This window comes from Arabidopsis lyrata (assembly GCF_000004255.2).
Source record: "Arabidopsis lyrata subsp. lyrata unplaced genomic scaffold ARALYscaffold_5, whole genome shotgun sequence".
Taxonomy (NCBI): Eukaryota; Viridiplantae; Streptophyta; class Magnoliopsida; order Brassicales; family Brassicaceae; genus Arabidopsis; species Arabidopsis lyrata.
Window position 1 is genome coordinate 1,756,311 of NW_003302551.1, and position 15,909 is coordinate 1,772,219.

Below are 15,909 nucleotides of genomic sequence, written 5' to 3' on the forward strand. Positions count from 1 at the left end.
ACCCATCAGAGTTGTATTTTATTTTCTACACCCATTTTGAACCAATCGTTGTCTTTCCCGGAGGTAGATCCTCAATTGTCCACGTATTGTTCTCCTCTAAAGAACCAATTTCTGATCCCATAGCATTTGTCCAAACTTTACTTCGAATCGCTTGCTTATACGTCTTTGGCTCAACATCTTTGCTGATGGCTACCAAAAACGCTCGATGTGTGGCTGAAAAACGAGCACAACTAACATATTTGTCAATTGGATAGAGAGATTTGCTATTACCCAATATCCGTGTTTGAGCTGAGTTCGTGACATAATCATTAAGAGCCACTGGCGGAGCTCGAACCCGTTCACCACGACGGAGAGGAACGACCGGCGGAGGTTGTGGTTCGTTTCCCGCGACTTGAGCATTCCGATTTGGTGAAGACGATGGTGTGGTCGCCGGAGATTTTTCAGGTGACGATGGCGACGATCCTGGTGATTGAGAATCGGAGGAAGAAGACGATGATACCTCTGGTGTCGTGACAGATGTTTCAGCAGATGAGCTCAATATTTCATTAGTTTCCAATGGGCCTGTCAAACCAGTTGGGCTTATTTGAGAAGAAACTCCAGCATGCCTGTTTTCTTCATCTTCAATTGGGCCTATGGATCTTGAAACCCACATTGCTTCACCTCTTTCTTCTTCCTGCACGTTTTTGGCAAGAGAGTTGGCAGCCTCTGCAAATGGAAACTCAGACTCACAAAAACGCACATCTCGTGAAATAAAGAATTCTTCTTTATCCAAATCATATAATCTCCACGCCTTTTTCCCATAAGGATAACCAACAAACACACACTTCCGACTTCTTGATGCAAATTTGTCTCCTTTATGCGTTTGATTATGCGCATAGCATAGACTCCCAAAAACTCTCAGATGCTCATAACTTGGTGCTGCTCCATGTAACACCTCATAAGGCGTAACTCCATTCAAAACTGAACTCGGTGTTCGGTTTATCAAATATCCCGCTGTTAGAATACATTCTCCCCAAAAACTGATTGGTAAACTTGATTGAAAACGCAATGCTCTAGCTACATTCAAAATGTGTCGATGCTTTCGCTCGACGCGCCCATTCTGCTGTGGTGTGGCAACACATGACGTTTCGTGTCGAATTCCTTGAGCACGAAAGAACCCTCCCATACTCACAAATTCTGTCCCATTGTCGCTTCTAACACATTTCACTTGTTTCTGAAATTGTCGTTCAGCCATAGCGAGTAAAGCTTTCAAATTTGTTGACGTTTCTGTTTTATCTTGCTGAAGATAAATCCATACACTGCGGGAGAAATCATCTACTATTGTAAGAAAATAACGAGCACCGGAGGAAGACGGTGTTCGATACGGTCCCCAAAGATCACAGTGAATGATTTCAAAAATAGACGAAGTTTTATTATCACTGATCGGAAAACTCGATCTAGTTTGCTTGGCGCGGAAACAAACATCACACGCCTTATTGGAAATTTCAGAATCAACAGAAACAGAAACATGTGGAAGAGAACCAACTACTCTAGCAGACGGATGTCCCATCCTATTATGCCACAACTCATAAGCTTTCGCATCCTCCGTTGTAACCGACGCCACCAACTCCATTCTGCATAAGCGGAAAGTTCTAGAATCTCTTTTACCAGCCCCAATCATCGTCCTCGAAACGCGGTCCTGAATGATTAGAAACTGATCAGCCATTTGTACCGCACACCGATTTTCATCCATTAACTGTCCTACCGATATAAGATCAGTGTGCAATTCTTCAACATAAAAAACCAATTTCAAAACCAGATCTGATCCCAACACTACAGTTCCTTCTGTAAACGAGATTCTTTCTCGCCCATCAGCCAAAATTACTAACACCGGATCCATATTCCTTATGTTTGTGAGAGTATCTAAGTTTCCCGTTAAATGATGTGAAGCTCCTGTATCTAATATCCAAGAAGGAGAAGAGATTTTACCCGAGAGTTTTTCGTTGCTGGTACTAGCTCCACCATTAACGCCACCATTCAGAAGCTTTTTAAGGTTCTGCCACTGAATGTCATTCAAACCGGTCACGCCGTCCCGATCCTTGTCTGTGATCACATGATTAACATGTTCCTGAGTCGATATATTTGGAACATGAACTGCATTTGCATAGCTCGTGTTACGACCTCGTCCAGCAAAAGATCCACCACGGCCTCTGCTCTGCATTGTTCTGCTTCTTGGACGATCCCCCCACCATTCAGGATATCCGACCACCGCGAAACAGCTGTCAGAAGAGTGGCCACCACGGTTGCAGTGTCTGCACATCACCGTCCCTTCATCGGAATGCACCACTGGTCGCACACGACCTCGCTGCTAGACTGCATATGCGGTTACTTCAGCAGCTTCATCTCCTTTTTTCACATTATTTTTCGAATCTTCTTCTTGACGCACCACATTGTAGACTTCCTCCATAGGTTGAATTGGTATACGTGACACCAAGCTGGACCTCACTGTGGTGAAAGTATCATCAAGACCGGCCAAAAAATCATGGACCTTGTCTTCCTCTCTATCTTGTTCCTGCAGTGTATTAAGATTACACTAGCACTTGCCGCATTTGCAAACACGTAGAGGTCTGTGGTTTGCCATGCTGTCCCAAATACGGTTCAATTTGCCGTAGTAGGCTTCGATCGCAAGCCCTCTCTGCTTACAGCAAGCCAGATCTGCTTTGAGTTGCTGGATACGTGGCCCGTTGGTTACAGATAAACGCTTCTTCAAGTGGTCCCATAGATCCTTGGCTATGTCTCGATGAGAGATGTTGGAGAGCAGCGAAGGATCGATAGTCATCCGAATCAAAGAGACCAGCAACGCCTGAATGGTCCACCAATCTTCCAAATCAGGAGACCCTTCTGCTGGTCGAGCGATGGATCCATCAAGGAATCCAAATTTCTTTCGTGAGCAAAGTGCAGTTTTTATACCACACGCCCATTCTTCGTAATTCATTCCTTTCAACAAAGGATGAGAGATCACGGCTCCAGGGTTGTCATTGGCGGTCAGATCGTACGGAGAGATCTTGCGTCTCACCTCAACAGTTGTCGTGTTCGGGATTGGTTCAGCCATGGTCAACAAAATCGAAAAAAAAAAAAATTAGGGTGTTTGTGTTTCAAGCTCTGATACCATGAAATAACAGAGACGTCAATGGAGGCTGAATGATTCAGTATATTTACTTGAGGTTTGATTACATATATATATATATATATATATATATATATATATCACAGAGGTGTGATCCCCAAACCTAATCGATCAAATAATTACAAAGAAGAATATGGAAACTAATAATTCTAGGTGCTAAACATACGGGATATGATTTCCGAAGATAACTGATATCATATCCCAATACTCTCGTGTAACTGACCTTAGAATCGATCACCATAGCCCTTTCTAGTGTTTGATCGCCGGAAAAATAGCACCGCTAAAAATTTTACGATACCACGGCTTCTTCTACTTGGCTACTTGTAGCCGTTAAAGTTTTCGATGCGAACGTTAGGAATTGTATATATTCGTCTCTTCAGACGATTTGAACTCTTCGTCGTGATGATAACAGCTCGTTCAATCTCCCAATTTCAACCATAATTAAATATTGAAATATTTAAATGCATCCTTGAAACAAGAATCAGGGAGAGAAAGGCACAAGGATTGGGAAGTCGGTTATTTCAAAATTGGTCCATTCTAACAAATTATGAGTTTAACTCAAGAGGTCGCATTTGGGTTCTTTGGCAAAGTAACGTGAGACTGACTCCTTTTTACAAAAGTGGTCAGGTAATCACTTGCTCGGTGAAATTGGAAGATCAAGTGGAGGAGTTTTTTTGTTCCTTTATCTACGCCTCAAATCTTGTCGATGAAGAAAGGTACTATGGCAGGAGTTAAGAGATCATTACGATTCTCCTATAATCCGGAACAAACCGTGGTTGCTGTTTGGTGATTTTAACGTGACACTAGATATGGAAGAGCATTCAAGGGTTGATGATAATCCGATGGTCACTATAGGTATGAGGGATTTCCAGGACTTAGTAAACTATTGTTCATTATCGGACATGGCTTCTCAAGGTCCAGTATACACTTGATCATTTACGTTGCAGGATAATGCATATTGGTAGAGAAATCAAAACCACTCATAGGCGTAAACCGTTTAAATTCATAAATGTCCTCACTGAAATGACAGAGTTTCTACCAACAGTGGAAAATTACTGGAAAGATACAGAAGATCTATTCCTGTCAACATCAACGCTGTTCCGGTTTTCGAAGAAATTAAAGGGACTCAAACCAACTCTTAGAAACTTGGCAAAGGACCGTGTGGGGAATTTAGTAAAGAAGGCAAAGGACGCCTATGATACTCTTTGTCAAAAGCAGCAGGCTAATTTGACAAACCCAACAATTCTTTCGATGGAAGAGGAAAATAAAGCTTATGAGAGATGGGATTTTGTGGCTGGTTTAGAGGAAAAATTTCTCAAGCAAACGTCGAAATTACATTGGTTAAAGGTTGGTGATAAGAATAACAAAACTTTTCATAGAGCCGCTGTGATTCGGGAAGCAAACAATACTATCAAAGAAGTGTTATGTCAAGATGGGAGGATACTTGTGGAAGGAGATGACATTAAAGCCGAAGTAGAGAGACATTTTCGGGAATTTCTGCAACTAATTCCAAATGACTTTGAAGGAGTCACGGTGGAGGGAATGCAGGAGTTATTACCGTTTAGATGCACAGATTCGGATCAACAACAGCTTACTCGTGTTGTTTCGAGAGAGGAGATCAAGAAGGTCTTATTTCATATGCCAAACGACAAATCTCCGGGACCGGATGGTTATACCACAGAATTTTTTAAAGCATCTTGGGAGCTGATTGGAAAAGAATTCATTATGGCGGTTCAATCTTTTTTTGCTAAAGGATTTTTACCAAAGGGATTAAACTCTACCATTCTAGCGCTTATTCCAAAGAAGGAAGGAGTAAAAGAGATGAAGGATTTTCGGCCAATCTCGTGTTGCAATGTGATCTACAAAGTCATCTCAAAAATCATAGCCAATCGGCTTAAGGTAGTGCTCCCGAAGTTTATTGCGGGTAACCAATCGGCATTTGTCAAGGATCGCCTTCTGATTGAAAATGTCTTGCTTGCTACGGAACTGGTCAAAGACTATCATAAGAACACCGGCTCTGCCCGCTGCGCCATAAAAATCGACATATCAAAAGCATTTGACTCTGTTCAATGGTCTTTTCTAAGCAAAGTCCTTTCGGCAATGAACTTCCCGCCTATCTTCATTCACTGGGTGATGATTTGTGTAACTACGGCATCCTTTTCGGTTCAGGTAAATGGAGAACTAGCAGGCTATTTTAGGAGCTCAAGAGGGTTACGACAAAGCTGTTCCCTCTCGCCATATCTATTTGTAGTAAGTATGGACGTACTTTCTAAAATGCTCGATAAAGCTGCGGTAGGAAAACAGTTTGGTTACCATCCAAGATGTAAGAATTTGGGGCTCACACACTTAAGTTTCGCAGATGATCTCATGGTTTTAACTGATGGGAAAGTGAGATCGGTTGAAGGAATTGTTGCTGTTTTTGATGAATTTGCTAAAAATTCCGGTTTAAAAATCAGTCTGGAGAAATCGACTTTGTACCTCGCGGGAAAAAGAGATTCCTCCCACCAACTAGACTCTGCTTTTCCTTTCTCAGTAGGTCAGCTCCCTGTTCGCTATTTAGGCCTACCACTGGTCACTAAAAGGTTCTCAACCATGGATTACGCGCCTTTAATCGAACAAATACGGAAACGAATTCAGTCTTGGACAGCACGGTTTCTTTGGTTTGCAGGCCGTCTTAACTTGCTATCATCAGTCCTATGGAGCGTATGTAATTTCTGGATGGCAGCGTATCGACTACCAAGTGATTGTATTCGGGAAGTTGAAAAAATCTGTTCCGCATTCTTATGGTCAGGTTCTGATTTGAGCTCTCATAAAGCAAAAGTTTCGTGGGAAAATGTTTGCAAACCAAAGCAGGAGGGTGGATTAGGTCTGCGATCACTTAAAGACGCGAATAAAGTTAGCTGTCTCAAGCTAATATGGCGTATAGTTTCAACGGAAACTCTCTATGGGTCAAGTGGGTTCAAATGTACCTCCTTAAGCAAGTATCTTTCTGGTCAATGAATATTAATGCAGTGGCAGGTTCATGGATTTGGAAAAAGATCATCAAATTCAGAGAAGAAGCGAAGCTTTTTTGTAAAGTGGAAGTCGGAAATGGGCAGAGCACCTCATTCTGGTACGATCATTGGAGTTCAATGGGCAGGCTAGTAGACATAGCAGGCTCACGGGGCACCATCGACCTAGGAATCAGTAAAACAAGCTCCGTTGCGGCTGCTTGGGCGCATAGGAGACGAAGAAAGCATCGTATCGATCAGTGGAATGCAGTGGAAGATGCTTTATACACACAGTGGCAAAAACGAAACAACAAAGAGGACAAAGCTCTCTGGCGTGGGAAGAATGACATCTTTCAGCCGACTTTTTCGACTAAGGACACATGGAACCATATTCGAACAACGTCCGCTACGGTCTCTTGGCACAGGGGAGTTTGGTTTGCGCATGCAACACCAAAACATTCTTTCTGTGTTTGGTTGGCAGCCCACAATAGACTATCAACAGGAGATCGTATGGTCAAATGGAAAGGGAATGCATCGGGATCTTGTGTTCTATGCAATACCCACCAAGAGACTCGAGATCACCTTTTCTTTGCTTGCGAATACAGTTCAAAAATATGGGCGACTTTGGCTAAGGATCTTCTTAAAACAAGGTACACAACAGTTTGGTCACTCATTCTAGATTACATTTCGAACTCACAGCTTGAACGGGTAGAAGGATATCTCATAAAATCCGTCTTCCAAGTGGCTGTATATACGATATGGAGAGAACGCAATGGGCGACAACATGGTGACAAACCACAAACAGCGGAACGTATAACGATAGCTAAATTAGATTTGGTTACAGCCAACTGTACCTCTTCATTAGCTGGCTTAGTTTGAGACCTAGCCTAGGTTAGAGATGACTCAACCTTCAAAATAGAATAGTTGATAGTCTGTGAATTTATATCTTAGGCCATTGCCAAAATTAAGAAGCATCTTGATGGTTTACTGTAAACTGATCCAATGAAAGCTTCTTGGTATGCAAGTCAACAAGCTCGTAAGCTCTTAAAATACAGAATTTTTAGTATACCTTGAATTAGTTCTAGTCCAACTACAACACAGAAGGGAACCATGAAAAAAAAATGTTAATAGCGATAAGGTAACAGTACTAAAAATTGCAAGATGAATTATGATCACGTCAGTTTTGATAATCCCGTTAATAACCAGGTAACAGTATCAAAAGTCAAAAGTAATAAGGTAAATATAACATAAACGTGTTGTCCAAGAAAAAAACAAGAATTCATTAAGGTTTTGGATCTGGAAATGACCAGGTAACAACATTTTTTAGTTTTGTTTATAAGGCAAAAAAATTAGTGAAACGTGTTTCAAGATAATTAAACAAAAAAATGGGATCCATTATATTGGAGTTGTGGATTTGGATTAAACTGGAATTATTTAGCTACTTTTATATAATTGTTGATGAAACTGAAAATTTATTTTAGTACTTCTTGGATTTGCTCCTCTTGATATCGGGAGATTCACCATATGGGTAATCGAAAGTTCCCCACATTTCTCCTTAACTTTCATTTCCCCAAAATGACATTCCTTTTTTCATATCGAGTCCAAATGCTTCTATAACTCTCTGCATCTCCTTAACGATTTCCTTGACAAAATTGGATTCAAAGCTGCCAAATATAGAATACCTAAATTAATACATAAAACAACGTTCATCTTGTGAATGAATTTTTAGGAATTAAATCCATAGTTTGAAGTATATTAAAGAAAAAAGGGATATTAATTTTTCAAAGTTGAGAGAGTATACAAAGCATGCAAGACTAAATTAAAATATATACTGTACCTCTTTTCTCCTAAAGACAAACCCATCTTATAACCCCTAATAATTCGAAAGAGGAAAAGAGGAGAGAGATCAGAGATATAGATAAGATGATCGACTGAACCATCAAGGCCACAATCGTTCCTTCAAGACCACAATCGTTCTAATCCCTATAGACTGAGAATTACCAAATTTCTCACCATTGATTATGTTCATGGTATGATCCTTCAAAGAAATCTAAGTGAACTGAATGGGTTATTCTATATTTATATTCAAGTTTATTCGTGAAAAAAAAAAACAATTCATGGAAATTATATATGAAAGTTGGCTAACACTTTTTATATGAGTGACACATCATCATTTTAGCATTTCCACATATCTACTAAATAATTAATGTAAATTAATGGTTAATGATATATTTATTATTTAATTGTACATATTATTTAATTTAACATCTTTAATTCTATCAATACTAATTTTATTTTATTATTCTATATTTTTTTCTTCAATAAAATTATTTTATTGGTTTTCTCATATTCTAGAGATTTTTTTGCTAATTTTTGAAATTTTAACTCAAATATGAATAGATATAATATAGTGGATTGGCTAATGCCTAATGGTTTGAGTAAGTTATTCTCTTAAATTGTTTTCTATATAATTTATCACAGAGAGTGAGGAGTAAGTTAGGAGTTCCACCATCAAATTCTTGAGGTTTTTATAATTTCAGTATTACCATTTATAAAATTTGTTTACCATAAAGATTGTTAAAAAATTTTGTGAGTGAGGCATTGTTGAGAATGTTGCTAGAAAAAATATTTTAATACTAAGAGTAGTTACTGAATACATAAATGAATGATTAGATAATTAAAAACTACATTTATTAAAACATAAAATTAAATAAAACAAATTAAAATAATCGGAAAAAACTTCGCGACGTAGCGCGAATAATCACCTAATATGTTTAATTTTTTTTTATTCTAAAACATATAAGGGGAAATTATTCAATCAAGGATTTAAGTTAGTGTTGGTAATTCTTATATGTTAAAGAGCTTCCACAAAAAATTTCCCTTATATGATTATGGTCTTTAGTGGCTGTTTAGACTTGTTATTAAATCATGTTTATCATTTGATTATGAACAAAAATGTATTTTAATTGCATGATTAGTATATAATTAGAGTCATGAAAATAAATTAGTCTACTTGCGTAATGGATTTGTAAACCCATACAAGTGAAAGATAATAACTATATAAAATTTCTTAGGTCATCATTATTGATTGACTATTATTGGAATTAATTAAATTATGTGGTAAGAAAAATGTAAAATATCCCACATCTGACATATCTGTACGTGTTTTCACGTGGTAGTGGGAATCAAATGGTGTTTTAGACTTGTTTATTAATGCGTGTTTATCATTTGATTATAAACGGAATTTTATTTGACTGCACATGATTAGTGTCATGGAAATATATTAGTCTAATTGAGTAATGGCTTTGTAAACCCAAACAAATGATAGATAATAACTATATAAAAAATTTTAGGTCATCATTATTAATTGGCTATTATTGGAATCAAATCATGTGGTAAGAAAAATATAAAATATCCCACAATTCTACATAATTTGATTACATATTCTCTCTGTTTCATAATAAGTGTCCTTTAAGGTTTTTCTACACATATTAAGAAAACAATTAAAATTTCTATTTTATCCATTATCTATATATTTTTTTTTATTTTTTCATTGGTCAATACATTAAATTAGTAGGGACAAAACTGGAAATTTTACCAAACATCTGCATTGAAAACACAAAACGACACTTATTTTAAAACAAAATTCAAAGGCTAAAACGACACTTAATATGAAACGGAAGGGGTACCATGTAAAACACGTACAAATGAATAATTAATATCGGTACGTGTGTTTTCCAGTGTTCTAAAAAGCGGTCTAGACGGTCGCCTAGGCCTCGACTAGCCGCTAGGCTCTCATGTGACGCCTAGATAACCGCTTTGACAGCCTAAAATTACATAGATCTGGTTTAATGTATTTTTTAAGTTTCCATTAGAGTTTTATTTATATATCTAGTTATAAATATTCATATATTGTTTAATAAAATATAAATAAATGTTTTATCTAGTTTTTGTTTATACTTTCATAATTTTTAGTTTTATATAGATATTTTATATAACTTTTATATATAATATCATATTTATAATGTTTTATGTTATAAACGTCTAAACCGCCTAAAAAATCGCCTACACCCCGATTAGGTGTTCTAAGCGCTGGATCACCGCCCGCTTAGCGCCTAGCGCTTTCTTGAACACTGTTGTTTTCACGTGGTATCTGCATTTTTGGTCTAAATACAGTTAATTATTCATTATACTTATTATAAGGAAGGGAAGGAGTCTCACAATCCGGAAAAACGGTCTATTTTCCTCCGAGAACTATCGTATCTGGCTAGATAAAGCCCGATCTTTGACCTCTGTCTATATACCCATAAAACGAAAGTTAAATGTTTATTTCCCCACCAATTGAAAGTTCGAGAGCTTAAATGTCCATGAATCCTAGTTTCGTCGGTTTAGTGCATAAACCCGAGACAGAACCATGTTTCGGTCGTAACTTAACCAAAAAAAAACGATTCCTTTTTTAAACCCGACCCATTGCCGATTGGATAAAGAACAGTGCCTTTGCGTCTTTCTTCCGATTCTCCCGTAAACGTTGATCAGGCTCTGGTGGATTCTGATCTTCAAACTCATTCTCGACCAAATCCCATAACTCCTGCGACCGAAACATTGTCTTCATCTTGAGACTCCACAGATGGTACTTCTCCCCTTTGAACGTTGGAATAAGAGCTTGCAGATTCGTGTCGTTGCCATTGTTTGCCATCACTTCGTCTTCTTAAGAGAATTAAAACCTGGAATCGCTCTGATACCACCATTGTTGGAGAAATCAGAAAATTGCAGGAAAGAAGAAGAATTGAAACTGAAATTTACTCGATTGAATTGAGAAGTACTAAGTCTGAAAGTACAAAGTGCAAAGCTTAAATAGAGAAGAAGATAATTACGCATAACCCATGATAAGAAAATCCGAAATTAAACAAAAACAAGCTAATTAACTACCCACGATTGCTAAACCATAAACCCACGATTCAATTTTAAATCAATCAACACTCAGTATGTTGTATATCTCCTTCACAACCGTCTCAAACGCAGCTGCCACGTTTGATGAGTCCAAAGTCGATGTCTCCATGAAGAAAAGACCTTGTGCTTCAGCCAATGACTTCCCTTCCGCTGTTGACACTTCTCTCAAGTCCTTCAGATCCGACTTGTTGCCCACCAGGATCGTCACAACATTAATCAGAGTGTGCTGCAACAGTTTTATGAAGACAACCCTCAGTTTCATTATTCTTGAATCAATTATCATTAAAACTGATCTCTATCTTCAGCTTCGGGATCGACATCACCAACAAGATCAGGGTCGTGAAGGACTAACGACATCGATCAAATTTGGGGAAAAGTGATTTGGGGATTCTAGGGTTCGTCGAGAGCAATTTGGGGATTTTCGATTTTTGGTTTCAATTTTTGGTTTCGATTTGTTTTTTTGGGTAATGAGTCATAAACGGGTTGTAATTTAGGTTTAGGCTGGTTCTAATTAGGTTTAATTGGTTAAAGCATCGGTTTGGTATACAATAAACCAATTAAACCCAGCGCTATGGGGTTTTAAATATCGAACTTAAGATTCATGGACATTAAGCTCTCGAACTTTCAATTGGTGGGGAAATAAACATTTAACTTCCGTTTTATGGGTATATAGACAGAGGTCAAAGATCGGGCTTTATCTGGCCAGATACGATAGTTCTCGGGGGGAAATAGACCGTTTTTCCTCACAATCCCGACAGCTGTAATTAATATTGGAATTCAATAGATTAGTGGATTAACAAATTTTAATTGATAATTATTGTGAGTATAAAATTTGTTTAGGACAGTTTAATTTTATTTTTGTTAAAAAAGAAATTGATTCACTGGTGGATTTGCTTGCGATGTAACGATACTGTGTAATTGATGAGTTCTCTAAATGTGGTGTTACTAACACATCTTGGATTTAGAGATCTATATATATTTTGGATTTAGAGATATTGAATCTACCAGACTCATATACGAAACGTGATTGCAATGGGATTATATATATCTTGACATGAAGGTGCCGACAGATATAAGTAGACCCAACTATGTGGGAAAAGGGTATTTTCTGACCGTATAATTTGCATCTATCTGTACAAATATGCGGTGTTAAATAATCTCCAAACGCATATAAATTTTAAATTTGATAGCTAAACTTTATATTTCATGCGTAATTCAAAATCCGCATTAATGGATGTTAGTTAACCCTAACATATGCTGACTCAAATAACACATGTATAGTGAAAAAGCATCGTATTCAATTAATCGACGTCGTATCCCAAGTAAAAAAACATGATGTTGCACGACTTTACAAATCTTGAATCTGGACGTGAAATTGAAACAGAAACAGAAAGTCTTTTAGATCTATCTTATAAAAAGAATTAAGCACGTTTGTCTTATGTAACATTGTTTGGGCCATATAATATCATCATAAGGTTAACAAGATTATCTGAACACAGGTCACAGATGCATGTATATATGTATGGTGCACAGAGGTACTACACAACCATCTATTTACTACTAAACCTGCAAGCCTTGGTGCTCTAGCTCCTCGTCTTCTTCAGGTATTAGTTCTTCATTTATGTTTTCTTGTTGTTTGGAGGAATATTTTCTTAATCATTTTTGCTGATTTCACAATAATATAGATTTCATAGGTAGTTGCAGGTAATCAAGAGAATATGGCACCCGCAAGCGCTTCTTCTGTAGTCGTGACCAAGCCACTGACCAAAGAAGATCTGATTGCCTATTTTGCTTCTGGATGCAAACCAAAGGAAATGTGGAGGTACGGGTACCAGTATGATCATCATTTCCTCTCTTGCTCTATCAATTTACTAAATTTGTTCGAACTCATTTTTGCATTGTTTTATCCCTTTGATTGGGTATTCAGAATAGGCACAGAACATGAGAAATTTTGTTTCGAGGTCAAGACTTTGCGCCCTATAAAATTTGAACAAATAACTGCACTGCTTAATGGTATTGCCGAGAGATATGATTGGGATAAGGTGATGGAGAAAGAAAGAATCATTGGTTTGAAACAAGTAAAGTACTCTCTTCTCTTCTCTTTCAATATCCAACAATAATGATAACAAAATTTCATATAAGTTTCGCTTAGCATTGATTATTACATTTCAGGGAAGCAAAAGCATTTCACTAGAACCAGGAGGCCAACTAGAGCTAAGTGGGGCACCTCTAGAGACGCTGCACCAAACTTGTGATGAGATCCGTTCACATCTTCACCAGGTGAAAACTGTTGCTGAAGAATTGGAAATTGGTTTCTTAGGAATTGGCTATGAACCCAAAGCTAGTCTCGAGGATGTAACCATTGTGCCCAAGGTTCTTCCTCTACAAACATATAAGTTCTCATATTATTTAATCTGGCGTACAATTAATAGCTATTTTTTTTAACAAGCCAAAGTATTTTTTTTTTATGAGCAGAGAAGGCTTAACATTATAACAGACCACTTAGCCAGAGCCACCACATCAGGACCTGACGTGATGTTCAGAACGTGTACTGTTCAGGTCAATCTAGACTATAGCTCAGAAACCGATATGATCAGGAAGTTTCGCGCTAGTCTAGCTTTGCAACCTGTGAGATGTTTGATGCTTGATTCTCTTTTAATGCTAGTGGTTTTTAGACTCAAGCATTAAACATTTATCTTACTCTTTTGCTATATTTAAATCAAACAGATCGCTACAGCTATATTCGCAAATTCCCCTTTTAGTAATGGAAAACCAAATGGGTTTTTGAGCGTGAGGAGGTTGGTTTCTACATTATTACTCGTTAGTATTTTACTCTTAGTAGAAGTTTCTCAATCTACTTACACGCATGCTTTCACAGTCAGCTATATACAGATTCTGATAAGAACCGCACAGGGATGATACCTTTTGTTTTCGATGACTCATTTGGGTGAGTTTAATTTTTATTTTTTCTTCTAAATCTTTGATCAATCTTTTTCCTAAAACGTATTGTTAATCTTCAATGTGTTGATATAGGTTTGAGCGGTATGTCGAATACGCACTTGATATTCCAATGTTGTTCTTATTTCGAAACGAAAGCTATCTCGACTGTGGAGGAATGACATTTCGGGTCTAGCCACTTCTTCTTCATCAGCAAAAATCATATATATATATAGTTATCGTTTAAAACTTTCGAAATCTTCTAGAGCTAGGTTATGATCTTAACATATTTCTCGACTTTTCAGGATTTCATGTCCGGGAAAATTTCTCATCTCTCTAATGAACAACCTAACATTAAGGACTGGGAACTTCATTTAGGAGCAATATATCCAGAGGTTGATTGCTCTGTTTCAACAACACCATTCAACTTCCTTGTTTCTTATTGCGGTTAAAAGTCATTAATTTTTCTTATGATTATGTTTTGTAATAACACTAATATATAGGTCCGACTAAAGAGATACTTGGAGATGAGAGGTGCTGATGGAGGTCCCTTGGACATGTTATGTGCCCTACCAGCTTTCTGGGTAATTAACACGATCTTTTACAAAGATTTTGTTTCGCGGGTTTGTTTCTAATGTATTTGAGTGAATGTCAGGTGGGTTTGCTATACGATGAGGACTCTCTCCAAACTGTTCTTGATATGATCGATGATTGGACTACTGAAGAAAGGGAGATGCTTAGGACTCAAGTAAACTTAGAAGAGAGAATAAATACTTTACTTTTAAGTCCTTTATATTAAACGAAATAATATTATCGTTAAAAACCAATTCTCATCGGGTTTCGACAGGTTCCAATCACTGGCCTAAAGACAATGTTTAGAGATAGGCCTTTAAAACATGTAGCAGAAGATGTCCTAAAGCTAGCAAAGGTATGTGTATCTGCTTTCTCCTTAATAATGTGATATATACTTATTGAAGTTATTTGTTTATTGCTCAGGATGGTTTGGAGCGTCGAGGGTACAATGAAACCGGTTTCTTGAAGGCTCTCGCCGAGGTGGTTAGAACAGGTAATGCTTTGTTTCACGGTCAACAGAAAATTTGTTAATTCTCTTGAAAAGACCATTTCCCGGTTAACTAAAATTTTGCTAATTATCTTTGAATATAGGGGTTACGCCTGCAGAGAAGCTCTTGGAGTTGTACAATGGAGACTGGGGACAAAACATAGATTCTGTGTTCCAGGGACTGCGGTACTGATGGAGCCTGCAGTAACAGAACCGGAGAGAAGAGTATCAAACCGGACCAGAGTTCAGATCCGGAGATATGCACAATAAGTCGTTTTCTTTTAATTAGTTGTGTCTTTTATTTTGCTTGCTGAGTCAATAAGAAGAAAGGGTCTTCCAGTTGTGTAGGGATCCATTTCTTCCATTTTCCCATTTTCCCATTGCTGAGTCAATAAGAAGAAAGGGTCTTCCAGTTCTTTAATTATCAAACTTATATTTTCGTCTCCAACGTTGTTTAATTTCATTCCTTTATCGAGTGCCCCAAAAAGTATCTTGTTCTTATCGACTAGAAAGCCTACGATAGAGATAATTAAAGAACGTTCAAAAACCAGTTGGATTTGGAGACTAAATTATATAATAAATTCTCCTATCGTCTGAAAAACAAAAAATTTCATTGATGTGGGTGTGAAAATGGTAACTTATGGAATAAAAATATTGTTGTAATTCACTGAATTAAAAAATTACAAAATCAAAAATGTAGAAGAGAGAGAATGAAGTGGGTGTCTCTACCAAGAACTTACAGAGCTCTCCAGCTCTCACCATGAGACTCTCTCAAATTATTTAATAAAAAATTTTGAGATTTATGA

General features: G+C 37.4%; 1 protein-coding gene across 1 annotated transcript; it reads left to right on the forward strand.

The window, feature by feature from the left end:
- Nucleotides 1-12,599: 12,599 nt before the first annotated feature.
- On the forward strand, nt 12,600-15,551 carry LOC9312945 (glutamate--cysteine ligase, chloroplastic). Its single transcript, XM_002875153.2, has 14 exons — nt 12,600-12,710; nt 12,801-12,928; nt 13,034-13,184; nt 13,279-13,479; nt 13,582-13,734; nt 13,834-13,904; nt 13,985-14,053; nt 14,140-14,233; nt 14,349-14,438; nt 14,547-14,627; nt 14,699-14,791; nt 14,891-14,971; nt 15,040-15,109; nt 15,208-15,551. The coding sequence occupies exons 2-14, from the start codon at nt 12,825-12,827 to the stop codon at nt 15,294-15,296; spliced, it is 1,347 nt and encodes a 448-aa protein (XP_002875199.1). The 5' UTR covers nt 12,600-12,710; nt 12,801-12,824; the 3' UTR covers nt 15,297-15,551.
- Nucleotides 15,552-15,909: the final 358 nt, after the last annotated feature.